Source organism: Epinephelus lanceolatus, chromosome 15 (genome assembly GCF_041903045.1).
Source record: "Epinephelus lanceolatus isolate andai-2023 chromosome 15, ASM4190304v1, whole genome shotgun sequence".
Classification (NCBI taxonomy): domain Eukaryota; kingdom Metazoa; phylum Chordata; class Actinopteri; order Perciformes; family Serranidae; genus Epinephelus; species Epinephelus lanceolatus.
In genome coordinates, this window is record NC_135748.1 from 34,149,643 (window position 1) to 34,170,154 (window position 20,512).

At 39.5% G+C, this 20,512-nt stretch overlaps 2 protein-coding genes across 4 annotated transcripts in view; one reads left to right on the forward strand and one right to left on the reverse strand.

Annotated features, from left to right (window-relative positions):
- Nucleotides 1-9,078, forward strand: LOC117267505 (proton-coupled zinc antiporter SLC30A2-like). The gene is made up of 9 exons (XM_033643462.2): nt 1-81; nt 207-415; nt 2,901-3,047; nt 3,151-3,304; nt 3,403-3,613; nt 5,545-5,650; nt 5,734-5,868; nt 6,168-6,327; nt 8,941-9,078. Exons 1-8 carry the CDS (start codon nt 17-19, stop codon nt 6,263-6,265), a joined length of 1,125 nt encoding a protein of 374 aa, XP_033499353.2. The 5' UTR covers nt 1-16; the 3' UTR covers nt 6,266-6,327; nt 8,941-9,078.
- Nucleotides 7,502-20,512, reverse strand: part of coq8ab (coenzyme Q8A, genome duplicate b) — a 21,239-nt gene continuing 8,228 nt past the window's right edge. For all 3 annotated transcript variants that reach the window (XM_033643459.2, XM_033643458.2, XM_033643460.2), the window contains 10 exons: nt 19,578-19,703; nt 14,134-14,219; nt 13,910-14,050; nt 13,745-13,826; nt 13,502-13,595; nt 11,101-11,242; nt 10,792-10,899; nt 10,637-10,702; nt 9,861-9,947; nt 7,502-8,091 (listed from right to left, as the gene is read on the reverse strand). In XM_033643459.2, the coding sequence (XP_033499350.2) occupies nt 7,798-8,091; nt 9,861-9,947; nt 10,637-10,702; nt 10,792-10,899; nt 11,101-11,242; nt 13,502-13,595; nt 13,745-13,826; nt 13,910-14,050; nt 14,134-14,219; nt 19,578-19,703 (1,226 nt within the window). In that variant the 3' untranslated portion in view covers nt 7,502-7,797. The remainder of the gene's footprint in view (nt 8,092-9,860; nt 9,948-10,636; nt 10,703-10,791; nt 10,900-11,100; nt 11,243-13,501; nt 13,596-13,744; nt 13,827-13,909; nt 14,051-14,133; nt 14,220-19,577; nt 19,704-20,512) is intronic.

Genomic DNA, 20,512 nt, shown 5'->3' on the forward strand with positions numbered 1-20,512 from the left:
GGCAGCCCCTGAAAACATGGAGTCATCAATGGATTCAGAGAAACAACAGCTGATTGAGACTCATTTGGAGCCTCTTAGATGGTTTGTTTTTATTCTTATTTATATGAGCTCCACATCATCACAGATGGTTTTTAATTTGCTCATGTACATATTTAATCACTCAGACTGTCTTAAGTGTATACGTTCACAGTTGTGTCCTCTGTCAGGATGAGTTTCCCAGAGGACACAAATTCAGACTCTGCATCAGAGTCCAGTGAAGACGCCTCCAGTGTGGACGGCCTGTGGCAGCCCGACCAGCTCTGCCAACAGACCGACTCCATGTCAGTGGCTGAAAGTGACGTGAGACGTTCGGCCAGAAGGAGGCTTTTAATGGCCTGTGCTGTCAGCCTTGTCTTCATGACCGGAGAAGTGATTGGTAAGATGGGAAAAAACGTCATAACTGACTTCAGCCTGCCACAAGTGTAACAGATACTTTATGAATGAATTTTAAACAGATGGTAGATAGTTGGATCCTGAATTACTCTTCATTTTGTCAGTAAAAGAAACTGTAAGTGTGAATTACTTTGGCAGCTGGACAATGAAAAGTGGTGGTGGTTGATGTTGGTAATGAGCTTCAGGACAAAGTCATACAAAGGAAAAGTACTCAGGCACTTGGGTTAAGTAAAGTTTTGACATACTGTACTTGAGAACTACCATTTTCTGTCAGTCAAAGCTACAGCTGGTGACTTTTATGAAAATAACTTAAGTCATATTTGCTGAAACTCTCACTACATCCTGACAGAAGTACATTAGACAAAAAGGTCTGTGAAAAACATCTTGTTACACTGCCTACTTATTGTGCCTCTAATGGCAGAGTCATGAATGCAGCTGTCATTCATGGCTTGTGAACTACAGTCAAACTAGGCAGCGCTGATCAAATATGAATAAAGATTGTTACTGTGTTGCCTGTTTCTCACCACAGATGTTTTCAGAAACATATTGCAGTGTACTGGTTAGCTGTAAAATGAGAACGTTTGTGACCCGGCTGCCATTTTGAAGACAGTTGATTGAAGTACTGCCCAGTGACTGGAGGAAACTCTCTCATTCTACAGCTGAACAGTACACTAAAATGTGTTTTTGGGGGCTTAGTGGATAGAGCAAGCGCCCCATGTACAAGGCTGTTGCAGCAGCGGCCCAGGTTCGACTCCAGCCTGTGGCCCTTTGCTGCATGTCTTTCCCTTTCTCTCTTCCCCTTCACGCCTACCTATCCTGTCAATTAAAGGCAAAAAATGCCCAAAAATATCTTTAAAATGTGTTTTTGAAGCGAGAAATATATAAAGCAGTAACAATATCAATTCATATTTGATCAGCGCTGCCTCGTTTAACAGTTTGAAAACAGTTCATGAGCAGTGACTGACATGATTGATAGCTGCGTTAGTGACGCCTCGGCTCTAATTGTTTGATTTCATTTACATATGGTGGATTCCTGCAAATGCCATTAGAAGCTCTACAAGGAGGAGGAGGCAGAAAAAAATAATGTTTTTTTTTTTTAACAGATTATCTGTCTGATGTACTACTGTGTGAATGTAGTGACAGTTTCAAAAAATATGACAAAAAGTTATTTTTATAATTTACCATCTAAAGCTTTAATACATCTAGATGACATCTACTTTTTATATTAAACGTTCTACTCAGCTACCGTTATATGAGAGCTTTAGTTTCTTGTGATTTAGCATGTAAAGAGAAAACCACATGATAAAATTGGTAAAATCGATACACATCAACACACTTCATTTGAGTGCTATGCATAAAACAACAGCCTCTGATCTGGCAACCTACATGACAAAATGTCTTTTTAAGTTATATGCAGAGGTGGGTAGTAACTAATTACATTTACTCAGTTACATTTACTTGAGTAAGTTTTTGGATAAATTGTACTTTGCAGAGTAGTTTTAATGCAAAATACTTTTTACTTTTACTTGAGTTATATATATAACTATATATATATATATATATATATATATATATATATATATGTGCAGTATATATAAGAATATATTTGTGTTTCTTGTGCCTTGATTTATGTTATGTTTGTAAAGATTTAATTTATTTTTGTTTTAGTTAAAGGGGTATCGTTTAAAATACATGAATTTGCAGATTATTATTTTTGATTGATTGATTACGTTCATGTTCTTATTTTACAAATAAATCAGACGTTACTCAACAGTTACTCAGTACTTGAGTAGTTTTTTCACCAAATACTCTTTTACTCTTATTCAAGTAATTATTTGGATGACTACTTTTTACTTTTACTTGAGTAATATTGTTCTAAAGTATCAGTACTCTTACTTGAGTACAGTATTTGGCTACACTACCCACCTCTGGTTATATGTTGTGTTTACTTTTGCAGGTATTGACTTCTTACATGCAAATGTTCCACCAAAACAAGTTCCCCTTTTAAACTGTTTTGTAAGGGCACTGACACTGCATCCTGGGCTTAGCACCACCCAAGACGGATGTGATTGGTTTAAGGAAATACAAACAACCAAGAGCATTTTTCCCCTTAGTGTGGAATAATGATGGGTTCAGACAGACCTTCCTACAGTGCTGGCACAGCGTGAGACAGGTCTGGCGGAACAGGATTAGGGTGAGACTATAGATCAGCCTGTATGAGTTTGTACTGGTTTATATGTCAGCTGGTAAGATATTACTGATGTTAATACAGAAATGCCAAAATAAGTTTTTGTAAATTGCACACAGTGTCTTTATTACATAGTTTGTCCACCAGAGAAAACGGACAAGTGTATTTTTACACTGTAAAAGATCTAAAACCTTTAATATCTAAACAAACAGTGGATGTCATAGCCTGGTGTTCAACACTCCCCTGATTCACACATACACCTTCTTCTTCTTCTCTGCAGGTGGATACGCTGCTCACAGTCTGGCCATCATGACGGATGCAGCTCATCTCCTCACTGACTTTGGCAGCATCGTCATCAGCATCTTCTCTCTGTGGATCTCAGCCAGGCCTCAAACACACACCATGACCTTTGGGTGGCATCGAGCAGGTGACACCAAATAATAGTTCAGAATATACAGTATCTGTACTATAAGCTGATATAGTTTATAAACGTTGTGTGTCCTGTCTGACTCAGTCGTTGTGTCAAACAGAGATTCTGGGCATGCTGCTGTCAGTAGTGTCAGTCTGGGCCGTGACAGCGGTGCTCGTCATATCAGCCATCCAGAGGATCACCGACGGAGACTACGACATCGACAGTCAGATCATGCTCATAACCTCAGGCTGTGCTGTGGCGGTCAACGTCCTGTGAGTACAATGAGCTCACCATCATTGTTCTTGTGTCAGGTACAGGAGGGTCAGCAGGGATCAGACGCACTTTAAAAACAGTTTGTACTTTTATTCAGGATGGTCCTGATCCTCCATCAGTCCGGAGCATCACACGGCCACAGTCACACGTTTAATGCCAGCCGGCTGCAGACGGACAAACGGCATCAGGGGAGCAGCCACCATCACAGCCACGGCAACGCCAGTGTGAAGGCAGCTTTCATACATGTGGTGGGAGATCTGGTGCAAAGTGTGGGAGTCCTGCTGGCTGCTACTGTCATCCACTTCTGGGTCAGTGCCAGGTGAAACACTACAGGGAGCAACATCTAAGATAATATAATGTTCTGATAATTAGCACTGAACACAAAGTACAGCTGAGGATGATGGGAACACCATTAGCTTTGCAGGTATTTTGTCATGAACTAAAGTATTGGACACATTTCGACCAGATGATGGCGCTGGAGGAAAAGTTTAGAGATCACCAAAGTGACCACTGCACCTCTGTAAATACTCATTAGACCACACACAAACAGGTGTGGGAGTGTGGAGGGGGCACACACACAGCTGCACCCAATCATGGTAATTAGTGATCAGACCAGAGAGACGTCCATACTCCACAGGAACAAGCAATACAGTCTCTTTCTATCATTAAATATTACGGTGAGTAAAAGAAAATATGTTTTAACAGCTTGCGTGTAGAAGGAGAAAACTCACTTTGTGTGTTTTGTGGCACAGTCATGCTAAACAGAGTTGCAGAAGTCAAAATACTGAGTTGGTGAGATGGGAGGATTGGCTCTCTCTCCACTCTGCGCAGCCCCACAGACGGGATTTAAAGGAATAATTTGCCACAAAATGACCACTTGTGTATCATTTTTTTATTCTGTGGTACTTTGAATTTGTGAAGAAAGCTTTGTTCTCGCATGCCTCGCAGAAAGCGGCAAACACATTGATTTATTCACTTGGAAACCCCATTTAACAACTGCAAAACGACATCAAAAGATCTGGGGCTAGTTGCACAGTGCACCTTAAATTTGCTCCTTAAGTATGACACTTAAGTCTTACATGAAATACCTCACCAGTAACTGACGGGAAACAGAGCACTCATGAATTAAAGGTACTGGAGGAGCACAGCTTTGGAAAGTTGAGTCATCCAACCCCAGGCGGTCACAATCATAAAATGACTTCTGGTAAAATTTAAAGTGCAAAATCAGTTGCTCATCTCAAAGCGTGTCCATCAGGTTCTCACGGTCGTGGAACACTCTTTTCGAGGTGCCTTGATTTTTCTCATTTATCCCCATAAAGTTAACCATGTTGTAGTTAAGATGGAGTCAGAGGTGATTTGTTTTTGTCCTTACTTTGGTTCCTAAGGTTCTTTGTGCAGCAGTTTAACAGACTTTAAGTAATTCTTTAAGTGTAAGACCAAGATGTGGAGAAAAACTTAAATCCTTTTAATAAATATTTTCAGGAAACCTTAAGAAGAGGACTTGAAAATGAAAATGTTTTGTGCAACTGCTGGCCCCTGTTGACCAACTGTCTCACAGTTTGTGCAGTTAGTCTCATTAATCCAGTCTCATGATCGGTACTCATTCAATCAGAATCAGAAATACTTTATTGATCCCTGAGGGGGAATTATGATTTGTTACAGTCGTGCCAATGTAAAGAATAGAGAATTATAAGACATGAGAATAAGACTATGAGAGAAAAGTGTGTAAATATAAAGCATTTAAAAAGTAGAAATGAAGTGTGCTTTATGCTGCTGTGTTTAACACCAGAACTTAAGATATAAACAGTTAAACTGTTCTGATATAGTTTTGCTGTTGTGAAACGAGGCCCCACTAAATCAGTAAGTCAATATATTTGCTGTTTTCCATGGAGACGTGTGAGAAAAACACTTAAGTGGAGGCTGGAAGAAAGCAGTCTGGGTAATATTTTTATGTGGGGTTTGAATTAAAGAGTTATAAAGGATGACACAGATGCTCTTGTCTTTGCTGGAGAAGGGTACACAGGAGTTATGACTGACTTATTTACAAATGGTCATTTTGTGGGTTTAATATTCCTTTAAGTGAGACTCCCAAACCGCTGCACAACTCTGGTTAACTTCTGCCACGCCAGATTTGGTGTGAATGCAGCTTTAGTGAACTGTTTTTAAAGATCGTCTTGAGTCCTCCAAGATTTGTTCTGTGTTTTTATTATTTGTTTTAATCAAATCTGTCTCCTCACAGCCTCAGTATAAGGTAGCAGATCCCATCTGCACGTTCCTGTTCTCGGTTCTTGTTGTTGCCACTACTCTTCCAGTCACAAAGGACGTCTTCAGAATCCTGATGGACGGTAAACACACTCTGCCTGTGGGGACATTATGATTGTAAGGACTGTAGTTTGTGTGTTACCGAGTGTCGTCTGTGTGTCTGCAGGAGCTCCTCAGCACGTTAACTCCAGCGCTGTGAGAGAGCTGCTGCTGTCTGTCAGAGGAGTCGTGGACGTTCACAGTCTGCACGTGTGGAGCCTCAACATGACTCGCTCTTTGCTTTCTGTCCACGTGGTCACAGGTAAGATCAGTACTGCTAACACACAGGCTGGCTGCAGGGGAGGTGGTGCACAGCAGCACGTTACATAGTCAAGTTTAAAACCCTGTGTAGACTAATATCACAACACATAATGACAGAGATGAGGGGAAAGAATCTGTATTTGCTACAAGAGGAATTTAGATTAGATGACTCTGATATCTCTGGTGATGCGTCTCTGTTGATTGAATATCAGGACAGACCAAGACTGTGCTGTAAAGTTATGACACATGTTTAAGATGACTGTAAACCAGAACTTTAAGATGTTGTGTTTGTGTCCTCAGAGGAAGATGCTGATGCACAGATCGTCCTCATGAAGGCCTCAAAGCTCCTGCGCTCTGAGGTTGGGTTCTCCAGCGTCACAATCCAAGTGGAGCGTTAAAGGAACGACTGCTGAAGGCACAATGTGAGAACTGTATGAGGACTGAGACACCTCCATCACTGGTAGGTGACCTTCTGCTGTTACAGCTGAGTGTTATACTGTGACCTTTTCATGACATACTTCACTATAACCTTTTTAAACGACATGCTATACTATGACTTTTTTTCATGGTTTTTAACGACATGCTATACTATGACTTTTTTTCATGGTTTTGGACGACATGCTATACTGACGTTTTTTTCATGATTTTTGACGACATACTACTATGACGTTTTTTCATGGTTTTTAACAACATGCTATACTATGACTTTTTTTCATGGTTTTTAACGACATGCTATACTATGACGTTTTTTCATGGTTTTTGACGACATACTATACTATGACTTTTTTTCATGGTTTTTAACGACATGCTATACTATGACTTTTTTTCATGGTTTTGGACGACATGCTATGACGTTTTTTCATGGTTTTGGACAACATGCTATACTGACGTTTTTTTCATGATTTTTGACGACATACTACTATGACGTTTTTTCATGGTTTTTAACAACATGCTATACTATGACTTTTTTCATGGTTTTTAACGACATGCTATACTATGACGTTTTTTCATGATTTCTGACGACATGCTATACTATGACGTTTTTTCATGATTTCTGACGACATGCTATACTATGACGTTTTTTCATGGTTTTTAACGACATGCTATACTATGACGTTTTTTCATGGTTTTGGACAACATGCTATATTGACGTTTTTTTCATGATTTTTGACGACATACTACTATGACGTTTTTTCATGGTTTTTAACAACATGCTATACTATGACGTTTTTTCATGATTTTTGACGACATACTACTGACGTTTTTTCATGGTTTTTAACGACATGCTATACTATGACGTTTTTTCATGATTTTTGATGACATGCTATACTATGACTTTTTTTCATGATTTCGGACGACATGCTATACTATGACTTTTTTTCATGGTTTTGGACGACATACTACTGACGTTTTTTCATGGTTTTTAACGACATGCTATACTATGACTTTTTTTCATGATTTCTGACGACATGCTATACTATGACTTTTTTCATGGTTTTTAACGACATGTTATACTATGACTTTCATGATTTTTGATGACACGCTATACTATGACTTTTTCATGATATGACATACTATTTCAGTTGGTTGAGGTTCATCTTCGTAGCTTGCAATGTACAGATCTTTGATGCTGATTTGTTTCCACTTCAGTAAATTTATTTCAACTGACAGTCAAATGAAATACAAACATACTGACACACAATTGACCTTGTACACAACAAATTCATTCAAACAATACATACAGAAGATCTTCAAACATTGCTTTAAACAGCAATGTTAGACTGGATGGTAGTCCTGGTCAGTGAGTAATGGAATATGAAGCACGCAGACATGATTCACATGGACGTTATCTGGCCCAGGTTGCACAAAGAAAATATTCAGAATGTGTGAGTTAAATTGTTCAACATATCACAAACAGACCAGTCTGCAGCTAGTTTGTCGGCTCAGGGTGCCCGTCTTTCCAGTAGTTTTGATACGCTTCCTGGAACATGTTCTTGCAGGCTATTTTAGCTTTGAGTTTGGAGCAGATGAGGAAGGAGCCGCCCATCTTGCGGTGGAGGGAGTACGTCTCTTCGGGAGGCGGCGTGAGTCGCTCCCTTAGCATCACAGGGATGAGGCTGTGAATACGCTCAGTTGTGCTCTGAGTTCCAAAGTCAAAGGGCTCCTCAGAGGAGAAAGCCTCACCAAGGATCATCACTGCATCCACATGGGCGTTCTCCATCGACTGAAAACAGAGCACAGCCTTTTAGTTAACAGGCCTCGTGGCAAAATTGGACGACCCAAAATTTTTAAACTAAAGGATCAGTGAGCACAAATGTGACAGTTTCAGAGCAGAAACTTAGAGTACATATTTTTTACATTGTTCATGACATACTATACTATGACTTTTTGAGATGACTTTATTACAACAAACTATTCTGTTTTGTCATCCAATGCAATATTTTTTTTAATATAATATAATCACACTGACTGTTAACAACTTACTATACCATGAATATTCTGTGACGTTTCTTTAAGACATGCTATAGTATGACTTTGTTTTTGTAGATTTTTTAGGCTTCTGTTAAACAACATAGTACACTGAAGTTTTTCTTGTAGACTTTTTAGGACATACTATGATTCGTTTTGAACATACTGTATTATGTCTTCTGTAGATTTTTTTAGGACGTGCTATGAGTTTTGTTTCTTAAATACTATACTATGACTTTTTTTTTTTTAAATGAATTTCTTCCGACACACTACACTATGACATCTTGGAATTTTTTTGGCATGCTATATACCATTACATTTTTTTATGACGTTTTATGACTTTTGACATGCTCTATGACACTGATGTTTATGACTTTTTTTTTTTTACATACTGGTTTAATAACTTTTGACATACTCTATGATGTTTTGACATGCTATACTATGTTTTAGTGACTTTTACGATTTTTTTAAATGCTATATTATACTATTCCTTTTTTATGACACCTTTAAGTAAATGTCAAATTACAAAGAAGCGTTATTACAACACTATTTAGCGTGATTACTGAAATTCACCTGTACACTAAATATTTCTGTTTCTTTTTAGACGTGAGGGTCCTGTGTGGTTACTGTTGTTGCAGTTCGTCCTGGTCACCAGTGGAGGTCGATAGAGATCAGTTAATATATTAATAGAGATCAGTTAATGCCACATAAATAAATTATTAAATGATGATTCATATTTTAATAGTTGTTTGTTGCTAATCTTTGGTTCATAAGTTTGTAAAGAGAATACATTTGATTAAATGTTATTTCATTTTTCTATTTGTTATAGTTGGTCATAAAGTGCAGGTTTTTCCAAACAGATTCAACAGCTACTTTAAATAAGTATATCCAATTTATGCTTCTACTCTATCAAATTTCAGAGGAAATATTGTACTTTTAGAATTACAACTTCAGTTTTACATACAAAACACAGTTGTCAACTCAAAGACTAAAGTCCCCATATACCCCTCACAGGTGCTTTCAGTTTTGTTGCTGATTAGATGTACTCAGTTTGGAGTTTACACAAGGTCATCATGTACTTATAGATAGAATATATAAAATGATAAAGCTTTGAATTTCCCTGCAACTAAACTAACAAGAGCCTCTGAAACCCTGGCAAAAGATATTTTATCTTAGCGCAATAGATAACTTGTGTGTGCATAAGATTAAAAAAATATATATATCTATATATATCATGTTTGGGGACCTTGAAGGCTTCGTCACTTTGAAAGGGGCCATTTTGTACTTTTACTTTAGATACTTATCTATAATACTTTCACTTGAGTAGAATTTTGAATACAAGACGTTTACTTGGAACAAAGTATTTTTACACTGTGGTATTGTTACTTTTTCCACCACTGAGTTTAAAGAGGTGACGTCTTTGCAGAAGGTTTTTATCAGGTATTCTCAGGATTAAAATGACTCTTAACAGACGCTCTGTAACTACATGTCACTGTTGTGGTTTATGGTGAGGATGTTTCTTACCTTTGACTCGTATCCCGTGAGGAACTTCATGTCTCTGGATTTCTTCAGGATGCCTTCTCTGTCCCTGTTTGCAGCTGCATTAATAATCTGATGAGAAATGGAAGTGAAAGTTATTTTAAAAAATAAATAAATCAGTCCTCATGTAATGAAATGTTTGCCTGCTTGAAAATAAAGCTTGTTATGGATTTCTATTAAACATTTGAATCATTTCAAACCAAGACTGTCATTTTTATTCCCTTCTTATGTTATGACAATTACATAGTTCACTCTATTATTCCAGTTTTTCTTGTTATAACTTCACACCACATTATGCTGTTTTTATAAGAAACTTCTCTTGTTGTGACAACACTGTATGTTGGTGGACGGGTCTTATCGCAAACATGAAATGAAACTTTAGTATTAACCAGTTATTGTCATTTTAGACTGCAATGCTCTCTTTTTAGGCACTGACTGGATTTATATCGTGTTGTAACAAGAAAAGTGTCTTAGATATATCTATGTCATTCTAACAAGAAATCTGTCTGAGGCCTTGATCACACAGGAAGCGTCTTAGCAGCTGGAGGTAACATTTTGTAATTGTTTTTAATGAGAATGAAGCTTTTTGTTCGAGGTATTTGCGTTTGTTTTCACTCAAAGTGGAAAAGCGCACCACATCATCTCTTTTTCCCCATCGTCCAATCAGATGATTTGAGAGGCGGGCTTTCTGTGGTGGGCATGACAGCAAGTTTACAGTTACATGATTTGTACTGTAAATGTAATTTTTTCTGGCTTCTCACCTCAATGTAGGTGTCAGTGAAACTCTTATCAAATCCACGAGTGGCTCCAAAATCCAACAGCGCAACCTGAAGACATGGAATGTAAAAATAAAGGGGGGAAACATGACAAGTACTAACAGTGTGAATATTAAATGAAAGGACTGAGACAAACTGACCTTGTGAGTTTGTGGATCGAAGAAGAAGTTGGACCAGTTTGGATCAGTCTGCATGAATCTGAACTCAAACAGCTCCCTCAGGCACAAAATCAAGATCTGCTCACAAATCTATAAGACACAAAGGAGGAGAAAGAAAACTGTGCTCTATATAAACAGTACGATTGAGCTGACATGCCTCAGTGGTTTTAAAAGATGGCATGTTTCTGCATTTGGCACGCCACTTTGAACTTGAACCAAAGCCACAGATGTCTTGGCAGAGCACAGATGTAATTTGTACAGTAAGCTGTGCAGAGTTCAGGGCGGTCCTACCTCATTCCTGAGCTCCTGGGGGAGATCGGTGGCCTTGTCCAGGGGGAAGCCAGGGACCAGCGCTGCGGTGATGACATGCGGGCTGCTCAGCTCGTCAATCACATCTGGCACAGTGAAGAACGGGTGATCTTTCAGCAGCTCTCTGGAGAACAGGAGAACAGCCATCATTACCCTGACAGCTGAAGTATAAACTTTCCTCTTTTAAGGAATGTTTTTAACATTTCGGGAAATAAGAGTATGTGCTGTTTTTCTTTGGAGAGTTGGAAGAGAAGATTGATACCACTCTCATGTCTGTGCAGTAAATTTAAAGCTACAGCCAAGAGCTGGTTAGCTTAGCTTAGCATCAAGACTGGGAACAGTGGGAAACAGCTAGCATGGGTCCATCTAAAGGCAACAAAGTTTATCTACCAGCACCTCTAAAGCTCACTAGTGAGGTTTTATAAAGTGTTGGTAGGCAGTTTTTGTTAGCTTTGTACAGAGTGGGGCTAGCTATTTCCACCTGTTTCCAGTGTTTATGCTAAGCTAAGTTAACCAGCTGCTGGCTGTAGCTTCATATCTACTGCACAGACGTGTGTCAATCAATCTTCTCATCAAACTCTTTGCATTAAGCAAATAAGCACGTTTGCTGAAATGTCAAACTGCTCCTTTAAGCACTGTTTATCTTCCTCACAGCCTGAGTGGACATCAGATTTGAACCACTGACAGTCACCACAGTTATAAACAGCACTGGTTCCCAGTTGGGACTGTGAGATGAATCTTACAGAACATTTTCACAGCACATTATCGATCCAGACATCGGTCATATAGCGACTTTTAACAAAACAAAATGTCTAAACAAGCCACTGAGGGGTGTTCTGGGCTGAGAATAAACCAATGTCCAGTTTGCTTTATCTCTTTGAGTTTGGCGACACATTTATCCTCAAAACAATGTATATATGCTCACCAAAACACAGAAGGGCATCCATATGTCATCAATATTCCAGTCAGCAATTCAGTTTTACACACCGATACTCGAAGCTTTTCAACATGCTTCCACAACAAAGTCAAAAACTGTTTGCTTCCCTGTTCCACACACCTGTTTTTAATTACCTGGAGCTTACCTACATGCCCTCCACACATGGGTGCTAACCCCTGTGTGCAGTTTAAGAACTGCATGTGTATACTTATTTTTAGGAGGTAATTCACTAAGTAGGGACCTGGAGATAGATGGGGGCATAGTGTGGTCGTCATTCCAAGACGAGGGAGCCAGCTCATACAGCTCACACAGCAATCACACTCAGGTGTGCACCAAAACAACTGGACCGAGACCTTCTTGAAGAGGTGGTCTCAGTCTGGTTACAAATGAACTCTGGTGCGGTTTGTTTGTGGTGAGAAGGTGTTCTGACCTGGATGTGAAGCAACTGCAGTCACATGACACATTGTTTGGGTTAAACATGAGCATGTTACAGTCCTGGAGGATTATTAATGTGCACCTCCTCCTGTACTGCCTTAATATGCACATTCAGCACATCCAATGCATCAAAACATTGTTTTCTAGTTGGAGCCGCGCCTCGTTTTCAAACTGTATGGTTTGACTAAAATGAACAATGACAGCAATATAGTCCATGATGAGCAGCGCTAAAATCAACCTGTGTAGTTGTCCCTCCATTGTGACATTAGAAAGTGTCACATTTATCTTGCAAGTGTACTCTTCTTCAACGTTTGCTTTACTTCCTGGATTTTTCCCACATCGAAATTCTGACCAATCAAGAGCAGCTTTCTCACGCAAGACATTTGATCTGGTCTGCTTGTAAACACTGCCGTGAGAACACGAACCTACTCTAGGCAGTTATACAACTTTGTAACAAAATTCGTCCCTGATTCAGACCAAAGCAAGACAACTCTAGGTCTGAAAACACCCAGAGATTCTCAAACTATCACACCCTTTCCTGCTGACTAAGTCTTTCTTTGCAAGCAGCTTCCGCCTTCTCCTGAACGTTTCTGTAGTTCAAACATCCTAACATTAGTTAAACTGAACATTCAGCTGTGGTTTACATTACAGTATCTCATCATGACTGCACATTCGGGTCACTGACCAAACCGTGAAGTAGGTGCACGCATGCATGGTCGCGTGATTACCAAAGCAGAACATAAGAAACAAAAACATTTCAGACACACACCTATCGCTGGCTTTAATTATTCTTGTAAAATACTGTAGTTTGATCCTCTCAAGGCTCTCTAAAAGTATTTATTATTATTATTATTAAGATTCTTAACTACTCATACTGTTTAAAGCAGATTTAAAAAAAGGTTGTAAGCCGCTGACACACAGTGAGGATCCACGCCGTGCAGACTCTGACTAACAAACTGACATGAATCCCAGAGTCGGTCTGTGTGGTGGGAACAAGTGTGAACAACTTACTGAAATTTTTTGGCACACTTGGCCTCTCTTATGTAATCACACTCCAACGCCAGCTCACGGTTCATGACCTCGATCATGTGCTCAGGAAACAGACCTGTGAAAGAAGGCAAATGTTAAAAAAAGCTGAAACTCATGACATTCAAGCTTCTGTCGGAGAGTATGTTGACAATATCAGAGGTTACAAACATCAGACAAAAGCAGCTGCTATCACAGAGAAGATAAAAAGCTCTCAGACAATGTTACCTTCAGGCAGCGCGTTGCTTAAACTCAGAGCGGTCATGATATTACGCACGTCGCTGTCGATACTCTTGGCGACTCCGGGGTACTGAAACAACAGGTTTGATAGTGAGATTTTTTTTAAGGGCTATATTTTGTAATAGTTGACTTCTGTGTTTTCTCTCCTCTCACCTGAATCTTCATGGCGACCTCTCTGCCGTCCTTCAGCCTCGCTAGATGCACCTGACCGATAGATGCCGCGGCAAACGGCTTCTCCTCAAAGTACTCCAGCTTGTCTCTCCAGTTTGGGCCGAGGTCACCGTTGAGGGTTTTCTGCAGAACAGAGACAAACTGACTCAGCTATGAACAAAAGATTAATGAGTGTGTGATGTTCGCTGTGCCTCTTCATACTGTACCATCATCTGTTTCGGGGGCATGAAGTCTGCACTCTGTCGAACACGGTCGAAGATTTTGGCCAACTGAGGGTTAATAAAGGCGTCATCTGAGAGGAGAGAAGAGAACAGAGTTAGTAAACTGTTATGCATGAATGTTTAAAGGTCCAGACTGTAGGGTTTAGGGGGACATATTGGCAGAAATGGAATACAATATAATAAGTATGTTTTCTTTAGTGTATCATCACTTTAAAATAAGAATCGTCGTGTTTTTGTTACCTTAGAAAGTGCAGTTATTTCTACATAGAAGGCAGGTCCTTGTTTATGGAGATCAATATGTTCACCACCATGTGTCTACAGTAGCCCAGAATGGACAAACCAAACACTGGCTCCAGATACAGCCTTCAACATTTTAACATGGCCACCATAGTAAGAAGCCAATGTGTGCGGTGAGCAACGTCAGAAAAACACTGATTTTCAACGTAAAAATGCTTTATTCTGTGTTTTTACTGGCCTAAACCATGTGGTTGGTTTGTTTTGGAGAGTAAAGACCTTCACAAATACAAAAATCTCATGAACATCTGGATGTAAAGTTATCAGAGCTAAAAGGTGAGCACACATTAGCACGTGGTAGGTGAGCTGCCAGTCTCCAACATGCCAAACAGCGTTGGAGAGACACTGATTTGTATCATAAAACTGCTTGATTCAGTGTTTTTACCAGTTTTAAATCACCTGTTGTGTTTGTTTTGGAGAGGAAGAGACCTCTGCAGATAATTTGGCTCCAGGTAAAAACCTGCTCAACACTGAAAGGATTCTAACCAGGAGAAGTTTCAGGTGGTTGGGTTCTGTAATCTTCACCACTAGATGCCACTACATCCCCCTAAATCTTACACACTGGACCTTTAAAACCTCGATGTTTACATAGTTATCTAATGCACATCCCCGTCAGTAGTACAGACTCCTGACTTTCTGCAGTCAGTGTCATTTAACGTAACTCAAGCTGGTGTTCAGTGGACAGATCCAAATTCACGCTAATTTCAAATAGCAAAAAGTTAACATCTAATCTTCCTAAGATCCTAAAATTGGCTACAGTGATCTGCCCTTTATGAATGCACCACCCTGGATCCAGAGGTGTAAGCCAACTATAGACCAATATCTAATCTTCCCTTTATGTCAAAGATCCTTGAGAAAGTAGTCGCAGACCAGCTGTGTGATTTTCTCCATGATAATAATTTATTTGAGGAATTTCAGTCAGGATTTAGAGTGCATCATAGCACTGAGACAGCACTAGTTAAAATTACAAATGACCTTCTGATTGCTTCAGACAAAGGACTCGTCTCTGTACTTGTTTTATTAGATCTTAGTGCGGCGTTTGACACAATTGACCATCAAATTCTACTGCAGAGACTGGATCACTTAATTGGCCTAAAAGGTTCTGCACTAAGCTGGTTTAAATCTTATTTATCTGATCGTTTTCAGTTTGTTGACGTTCATAATGAATCATCCTTACGTACCAAAGTTTGTTTTGGAGTTCCGCAAGGTTCTGTGCTCGGACCAATCCTCTTTACTCTATATACAGTACAGGCCAAAAGTTTGGACACACCTTCTCATTCAATGCGTTTTCTTTATTTTCATGACTATTTACATTGTAGATTCTCACTGAAGGCATCAAAACTATGAATGAACACATGTGGAGTTATGTACTTAACAGAAAAAGGTGAAATAACTGAAAACATGTTTTATATTCTAGTTTCTTCGAAATAGCCACCCTTTGCTCTGATTACTGCTTTGCACACTCTTGGCATTCTCTCCATGAGCTTCAAGACATAGTCACCTGAAATGGTTTCCACTTCACAGGTGTGCCTTATCAGGGTTAATTAGTGGAATTTCTTGCTTTATCAATAGGGTTGGGACCATCAGTTGTGTTGTGCAGAAGTCAGGTTAATACACAGCCGACAGCCCTATTGGACAACTGTTAAAATTCATATTATGGCAAGAACCAATCAGCTAACTAAAGAAAAACGAGTGGCCATCATTACTTTAAGAAATGAAGGTCAGTCAGTCCGGAAAATTGCAAAAACTTTAAATGTGTCCCCAAGTGGAGTCGCAAAAACCATCAAGCGCTACAACCAAACTGGCACACATGAGGACCGACCCAGGAAAGGAAGACCAAGAGTCACCTCTGCTTCTGAGGATAAGTTCATCCGAGTCACCAGCCTCAGAAATCGCAAGTTAACAGCAGCTCAGATCAGAGACCAGATGAATGCCACACAGAGTTCTAGCAGCAGACCCATCTCTAGAACAACTGTTAAGAGGAGACTGCGCCAATCAGGCCTTCATGGTCAAATAGCTGCTAGGAAACCACTGCTAAGGAGAGGCAACAAGCAGAAGAGATTTGTTTGGGCCAAGAAACACAAGGAATGGACATTAGACCAGTGGAAATCTGTGCTTTGGTCTGATGAGTCCAAATTTGAGATCTTTGGTTCCAACCGCCGTGTCTTTGTGAGACGCAGAAAAGGTGAACGGATGGATTCCACATGCCTGGTTCCCACTGTGAAGCATGGAGGAGGAGGTGTGATGGTGTGGGGGTGTTTTGCTGGTGACACTGTTGGGGATTTATTCAAAATTGAAGGCACACTGAACCAGCATGGCTACCACAGCATCCTGCAGCGACATGCCATCCCATCCGGTTTGCGTTTAGTTGGACGATCATTTATTTTTCAACAGGACAATGACCCCAAACACGCCTCCAGGTTGTGTAAGGGCTATTTGACCAAGAAGGAGAGTGATGGAGTGCTGCGGCAGATGACCTGGCCTCCACAGTCACTGGACCTGAACCCAATCGAGATGGTTTGGGGTGAGCTGGACCGCAGAGTGAAGGCAAAGGGGCCAACAAGTGCTAAACACCTCTGGGAACTCCTTCAAGACTGTTGGAAAATCATTTCAGGTGACTACCTCTTGAAGCTCATGGAGAGAATGCCAAGAGTGTGCAAAGCAGTAATCAGAGCAAAGGGTGGCTATTTTGAAGAAACTAGAATATAAAACATGTTTTCAGTTATTTCACCTTTTTTTGTTAAGTACATAACTCCACATGTGATCATTCATAGTTTTGATGCCTTCAGTGAGAATCTACAATGTAAATAGTCATGAAAATAAAGAAAACGCATTGAATGAGAAGGTGTGTCCAAACTTTTGGCCTGTACTGTATGCTTCCTTTAGGTAACATCATTAGAAATCACTCTATAAATTTCCATTGTTATGCGGATGATACTCAGTTGTATTTATCGATGAAGCCAGAAGAAAGCAATCAATTAACTAAACTCCATAACTGCCTTAAAGACAAGCACCAATTTCCTGATGTTAAATTCAGACAAAACTGAAGTTATCGTTCTTGGCCCCAAACAACTCAGAGACTCTTTATCTGATGACATAGTTTCTCTAGATGGCATTGCTCTGGCCTCTAACACTACCATAAGAAACCTCGGAGTAATATTTGATCAAGATTTGTCTTTTAATTCTCATTTAAAACAAACCTCACGGATTGCATTTTTTCATCTGCGTAATATTGCGAAAATTAGGCCTATCCTGACCCAAAAAGATGCAGAAAAATTGGTCCACGCTTTTGTTACCTCTAGGCTGGATTACTGTAACTCTCTATTATCAGGTAGCTCTAGTAAGTCCTTAAAAACTCTCCAGCTAATTCAGAATGCAGCAGCACGTGTACTAACAGGAACTTAGAAATGAGATCATATTTCTCCTGTTTTAGCTTCTCTGCACTGGCTCCCTGTAAAATCCAGAATTGAATTTAAAATCCTACTGTTAACTTATAAAGCTCTAAATGGTCAAGCTCCGTCATATCTTAGAGAGCTCATAGTGCCATATTATCCCACCAGAACACTGCGCTCTGAGAACGCAGGGTTACTCGTGGTCCCTAAAGTCTCCAAAAGCAGATCAGGAGCCAGAGCCTTCAGCTATCAGGCTCCTCTCCTGTGGAATCATCTTCCTGTTATGGTCCGGGAGGCAGACACCGTCTCCACATTTAAGACTAGACTTAAGACTTTCCTCTTTGATAAAGCTTATAGTTAGGGCTGGCTCAGGCTTGCCCTGTACCAGCCCCTAGTTAGGCTGACTTAGGCCTAGTCTGCCGGAGGACCCCCTATAATACACCGGGCTCTCTCTCTCTCTCTCTCTCTCTCTCTCTGTATCATGCGGATTACTGTTAATTTATTATGCTGATCTGTTCTGTACGACATCTATTGCATGTCTGTCCGTCCTGGAAGAGGGATCCCTCCTCAGTTGCTCTTCCTGAGGTTTCTACTGTTTTTTTTCCCTGTTAAAGGGTTTTTTTGGGGAGTTTTTCCTTATCCGCTGTGAGGGTCCAAAGGACAGAGGGATGTCGTATGCTGTAAAGCCCTGTGAGGCAAATTGTGATTTGTGATATTGGGCTTTATAAATAAAATTGATTGACTGATTGATTGATTGATTGACCTGACCACTGCCTGAAGAAGTCTGACACTGTATAACAATCTACTTTACATTTTATTGCTGGCTGTGGAAACTGTGTACACCACTGTTTACTGTATCCTGCTGCTAAATGGCCATCTATGTACGTCCGTAGACTTCTGCATTGGTTGGTTCTTATACATAGATCTCTCCTCGGTTCCTCTCCTGGTTCCTCTTTTTCAATGTACATACATGCACTATGACAATAATGTATAGATGTTGGGATCCAAGGTTCAAACAAAACTAGTAAAAAAAAACCTTGCGAATATGCTGCTTCTTATTCCTGGAATAAAGTACAGAGGGACCTGAAATTGTTGGAGCTGGATAATGATGGAGAAGAAAGCACTCTGGTTAATTAGAGAACCTGTTCATGTAATGTAACTGTTGTTTTGTATTTCATTTTAACTGGATGTTATGCTTGCTAATTTGTGGTGTGTGACAGTTGTATTTATCTGTTGTAGCGGTGTTTATGCTGCCCTAATGACCTGGTCGGTCTTGAGAAAGATTTAATCTCAGTGTGACTTGAGTAAATACATTTTCCACCTGGTGACTCGACTGTAATGATAACACACGAGGCACAGACTGGGGCTGTGTATATCTAAGAGCATGACAACACTGTACTGTAACACGCTGTTTTGAGTGTCAGCTGAGCCGTGGATGCCAACTATAACCAACTGGAATGGCACTTATTGTGCTCAGATGGCCTCGGGTTTATTTTAGGTGATGACATTTTGCTGCTGGTGAAGGGAACTTGTGTGTTTGCCAATGAGTCTGAATCAGAAGTATGAGGTCTTGTTGGGACGCTGCAGCACCAGTTTACTGTCTGTGTTTGGTGAAAGCTGAACCTTTGTGTTCACACTGATACATTTACTGTCAATAACGTGCCTTCGCAGAATGTGTGTGAGGTGTAGTATCAGTTTGTACTGAGTCACTGAAGATCAGTTTCTTTATATATGACACCTCACCTTGAATACTGAGCATCTGTCCAATTTTCAGAGCAGCACCTCGAACTTTGCAAAGAGTCCGCACGATTCTTTGAGCGTTGGCTTCAGAGAGGAAGGCACTCGAGTCCAGTATGGCTTTTTTATTACCTACAAACACACACATTGTTCAGTACAGGTGATGTTGTATTTTAGCTACACATAAGATTGTTACTGGTTAAATTTTTCATATTCATCTACTGTAGTTCCTAAGTCTAGCAGTAATGATAATATTATGTTCACCACTATCTATGAACACAGGAACATTTGTCAGTTAGATTCTGCAAATTTTATGACATACTATACTGACTTAAAAAAAAAAAAAATGACATACTTTAACTTTTTTTTATGATACTTTACTATGACTTTTTAAAAACGTTTTATGACATACTATAACTTTTTTTTTTACAAACATTTATGACATGCTATACTATGACTTTGTTTTTTTTAAATTATGACATACTTTAACTTTTTTTATACTATGACTTTTCTATTTATTTATTTATACTTTTTTTTTTATTATACTATACTACGCCAGATGCCTCCTGCTACTTCTGTGATCATTAGTCATACTTCTGTTATTATACACATATGAATACTACCAGATATTAATATATACTTTTGGGGCGTCGGTGGCTTAGTGGATAGAGCAGGCGCCCCATGTATAAGGCTGTTGCCGCAGCGGCCCGAGTCCAGCCTGTGGCCCTTTGCTGCATGTCATCCCCCCTCTCTCTCTCCCCTTCACACTTGACTGTCCTATCAATTAAAAGGCAAAATGCCCAAAAACATTTTTATATATTTTTATATATTTTTACATATTTATATATTTTTACATATTTATATATATATATATATATATATATATATATATATATATATATATATACACGTATATATATATATATACACGTATATATATA